This window comes from Oncorhynchus clarkii, chromosome 6, assembly GCF_045791955.1.
Source record: "Oncorhynchus clarkii lewisi isolate Uvic-CL-2024 chromosome 6, UVic_Ocla_1.0, whole genome shotgun sequence".
In the NCBI taxonomy this organism is placed as follows: Eukaryota; Metazoa; Chordata; class Actinopteri; order Salmoniformes; family Salmonidae; genus Oncorhynchus; species Oncorhynchus clarkii.
Window position 1 is genome coordinate 34,526,511 of NC_092152.1, and position 4,720 is coordinate 34,531,230.

Below are 4,720 nucleotides of genomic sequence, written 5' to 3' on the forward strand. Positions count from 1 at the left end.
TTATCCTCTTATAAATGTGATATGCTTGAAATTGTGCTATATAGACCCAATATACAGATAAAATTGACATTTTAGTCATTTAGCAGACGATCTTATCAAGTGCCTCTTACAGTAGTGAGTGCATACATTTCTGTACTTTAGTACTTTAGATACAATCCACCCTATTCCCTACATAGTGCACTACTTTAGACTAGAGTCCTATGGGCTCTAGGCAAAAGTAGTGCACTATATATCGAATAGGTTGCCATTTGGAACTCAAATTCTCTTATAGGGGTGTATAACAATAGTGTTAAGCTGTTTCCTCTCCTCATCTTTTAGTTCACCTGCACTGACACAGAGATGTGGAAACAAATGCCTGATCCTTCATATTGCATCCACCTATATCCTTTGTTTTTCAGTGCAGATGAAGGAAAAGACACAAGCAGAGGAAGCCACAATAGACTATTGAGATGCACCTTAAAACACAGAGTCTTTCAAAATATAGCCTAAGCCCCACATGAAAGCAGTGGTGGGCATCAGAGTTTGAGAGGGAGTTAGTTGTCTCAAGAACAGTTAGAGTCCTGTTGTTGTCTCTCTCTCTCTCTCTCTCTCTCTCTCTCTCTCTCTCTCTCTCTCTCTCTCTCTCTCTCTCTCTCTCTCTCTCTCTCTCTCTCTCTCTCTCTCTCTCTCTCTCTCTCTCTCTCTCTCTCTCTCTCTCTCTCTCTCTCATATGGATAACATCTCTACAGGAACACATGCTATTCCTGAGGCAGGATAAAAGTAACTATGCAGGCGTAAGTGGAAAGGCGACCAGGGTCTTGTGCGTTCCTCGTGGTTCTGCCCTTTGATAAAGAGAAGTGCCTCTGGTGGTGGTGCTTAAACAGGCCAACAGGTCTGGCCTATCATCTCCTCGCATTGTTCTATTTTGTTTATCAGTCGGCTGATAAAAGGATATTTGTTTGCTTCATCGCTTTAAAGTCCTTGAATGGCAGCGCTCAAGACTGTTGTTTTGATCAGGAGTTCTCAGTGAGCAGTGGTGTACTGCTATACCCAAAGGTTTCTCCATTTTTAATCAAACAGATTTCCCAGACAACCTTAATGTGAGTCAGTCAGTCATATTTTGACGAGAGCAGCGTTGCACTGTCATTTTCCAAGCAACATGTCCTTTATGTCACGAGTGACTAAAAATCCAAAATGGCATTTTCTTTTCCTTTTCCTCCTTCTCTCTTCCTTTCCGCACTCTCTACACATACTGTGTAATGCTCATAGATCAGAACATACCTCCTACCTTTTACTAAAGGATCAGGATCATGCCCTTGGATTCTTACACAGTATCATTCTAAAGCCCCCCAGAGTAGAATTCACGTAACATATTTTGCACATGCTCTCCCCAGACAATGCCCTTGCAATGGACAGTCACAGTTCTCCAGGTAGCGGCTAGACGTCTGCAGCTACGTACCAAGGGACTAAAACAACGAGCCCTAAAAGTTTATTTCTGTTGCAAGGTGAGCTATCCTACAGCTGTTCTGATTCAGCGTTATAGAATTGGCAGCCCTTCGTAACATCATCAATTAGAATCTAAAATCAGTCAGAATGTTTACAGAATATTTGTGCTGTTTTTTACACCTCAAAGAGTTTAGAGAGGACTGACAAGAAAGGACTGACCTTACAGGTCATCTGTTTAAGGCCTCTTTACTAAAGGAAGGTTGCCATTGTTGTCCTTACAGAGCATTCAGTCTAGAAGAAGGTGCCCTTGGTGTTCTTACAGAGGATTTTCTTGAAGGCCTTTCTGAAGTCCTGATTAAAGATGGTGTATATGACAGGGTTCAGACAGGAGTTACAGTAGCCAATCCAGAAGAAGAACTTGAAGAGGGGATCAGGGAGGGAGCAGGTCTCAGGACAGATGGCCTGCAGCGAGTAGGAGAAGAAGAAAGGGAACCAACAGACAACAAACACTCCGATCACCACGGCCAGGACGAACGTGAAGCGCTTCTCTCGGTTCACCATGGCTTTACGACGTGCTGCTCCCGGAGTGCTCTCCGGCTTAGACCTCCTCCCTGCCACCAGCCGAGCCCCCTTAGAGGTGGCGATTATGTCCCTGTACTTCTGGATGGTGGCTGGAGAATGGATGCCGGCTGAACCAGCCATGCTAGGATTGTTGACTCCAGTCCTCCCCCCTTCCTCGTTCTCCATGTCACTGTCAGAGCTGTTTGAGCTGTCCATATTATTGTTATACTTCTTTCCCTTCTTCCCCTTCACCTTCTTCTCCCCATGTTTGGGTTTGGCCGGGGATGGTGGGGGGATGGTGGGGGAGTGAGACGGTGAGACCAAGGAGGGTGAATGATCCAGGGGGGAGGTAGGAGGGGAGGTGGTGGTTGGGGTTGGAGCTAGGGATAGAACCGGAGCATGGAGGAGGTTTTGGGTGGTGGGGATGTGAGGGGAGGGGGTCTCATTGGCCTGGTCGGGGGACGGTGATGGAGTAACAGCCAGTGTGGGAGGTCTGACGCTGGTGGTTTTGTGGGGCATAGCTGGGGTTTCCCCTCTGTCCTCCTTCCCGTTGGCTTGGATCCCCCGAGGGGTTTGACTTGGGGTGGCACAGCCCACCCCGTCTTTCCTGGGCTCGCCTGGCGGGTTCTGTGTGCGCTGCTTGGCGATCTGGTAGATCCTCATGTAGACCAGGATCATGATGAGACATGGGGCGAAGAAGGAGCCGACGGTGGAGTAGAGGATGTACCAGCGCTCGTCGTTCAGTTGGCACTGAGGACCCCTCTCACTCCCCTCCCCGCCGGGCTCGCTCTTATTTAGCGACAGAAGAGGAGGGAAGGAGATTATGGCCGAGATGAGCCACACCACCACGATGGAGGCTTTAATACGCATGGGTGTGCGCTGGCGAGAGTAGGTAACCCGGCTGATGGACAGGTAACGGTCCAATGAGATGGCGCACAGGTGAACTATAGAGGAAGTGCAGAACAGAACGTCCAGCGCCAGGTAGATCTCACACCACAGAGACTTGAAGTACCAGTATCCCAGCAGTTCATTGGCTAGGGAGAATGGGATGATGAGGGTCGCCACCAAAATGTCTGCAGCCGCTAGAGACACTAAAAACAGGTTCTGTGGTCCTCGGAGCGCATGGCTGGTCAGGACGGCAATGATGACGAGGATGTTTCCCACGATTGTGAAGACCACCATGAGGGTGATGGCTGTAGCGAAGAGCGCGGTGGATTCGGGGGAGTAGGGGGCCAGTTGCAGGGAAGAGACGCTCTGATTGCAGGGAAGAGACAAACCGCTGGTCGAACCATTAGTGTCGCCCAGCCCCACTGAACATGCACTATTCAAGGGTGAAGCCATGAGTAAAACGATGAATGGACTTGATTAATGTGAGAATAAAATGTTGTTGTAATAAAGATGCTGTTGGTAACGTTGTTTTATATTGAGAATGGCTGACATAAAATTATATCCTAAAAGTTTAGGAAAAAAACATTAGGCTATAACTAAAAGTATTAATGTTGTGTTATCGCTGTTCATTCCCTCTCCTCCTCCCAGTTTTATCCTCCAAGTTCGTTCTAAGCAGCCAAACGATAAACTATGCCCGTGGAGCGCGCCAGAATAAAGGAGAGAGCAATTATATGTGCTGTCTGAAAATAAATCCGTTCAAACAATTAAAAGTTGTCCAGTACATGAAACAGAATTGATCGTGATCTCACAGCTGCTTAATTGTTTGAATATTTTAAAGAAGCGGAAAGTTAAGTCCAGGTGGTCACAGAAATATCCTTAAAATATAATTTCAGCCTACAATACAAGGCAACACAAGAGAATGGGAACCAGTTACAAACTGGGCAGGGGAGCCTACTTCAGATGTTAGTGTGCTCAAGTCCCCGCTGTCTCTCAAATGGAGATGCACACAGCAGCCTACTGGGCACAGATATCAATTCAACGTCTATTCCACATTGGTTCATCATAATTTCATTGAAATTACGCGCAAACAACGTTGATTCAACCAGTGTGTGCCCAGCGGGATGGCTATCTGAGCAATGTTAAAGTTGACAGATGACTTACAAACAAATAGCCTATCATCATTCTAATAAATATCAAATGGTGTGCAGTTGTTTTCCTATAAGGACAAGAAAACATTGGTTTGAACAGATTTAGCTCATAAAATGGTCAAGCCTTGACAGACTAACTGGCGCGCGTTACCAAAATATGTCACTCACTTCATCTGCATAATCCTGGACATTATTCAAGCAAAATGGATTCCTAAAATAATAAATTGTCTCTGAATGGCACTTATTCGTTTATGGTGTAACGTGAGCACGTCCTCAGTGTAACGATACAAGTTTGGAATTCATGAAAACAAACCCGTGTCCAACATAACTCCAAGTTGCGCAGTTGCGCAGTCCAAATTACATATTGTGTTGTTGAGTTGTTGTTTCAGTTTCGTGGTGTTTAGCTGTTCCTCGTCTCGGTTTGGGATGAATGTGTGGGTGCGTTGTTGGGTATATCCAAGTGTAGATAATGCGCAGTCTTGCTTTGACTGGCTCGTAGACCCTAGTTCGGTCTCTCCATGTCCGAGTGTAACCTACAGAAGGCTAGGCTATCTCTTCTCGCAGCGGTGCTCCTGAGTTCAGCGCCTCGCCGATTCTCTCCTCGAACTTATCGGTTAGTCTCGCAGCAACGCGCGCATCTCCAGGAGTGAGCGTGACCGTGAGCACCGGTCTAATAATGGAAGCGTCTCTCCTCTCAT

General features: G+C 46.7%; 1 protein-coding gene across 1 annotated transcript; it reads right to left on the reverse strand.

Moving 5' to 3' along the window:
• Positions 1-1,137: 1,137 nt before the first annotated feature.
• LOC139412044 (alpha-2B adrenergic receptor-like) lies at positions 1,138-3,483 on the reverse strand. Its single transcript, XM_071158832.1, has one exon. The coding sequence runs from the start codon at positions 3,325-3,327 to the stop codon at positions 1,717-1,719; it is 1,611 nt and encodes a 536-aa protein (XP_071014933.1). The 5' UTR covers positions 3,328-3,483; the 3' UTR covers positions 1,138-1,716.
• Between the last annotated feature and the right edge of the window lie 1,237 nt (positions 3,484-4,720).

What these genes read in the sequence shown, in the direction of transcription:
- LOC139412044 (XM_071158832.1), bottom strand. Translation starts at nt 3,327, where the DNA reads ATGGCTTCACCCTTGAATAGTGCATGTTCAGTGGGGCTGGGCGACACT.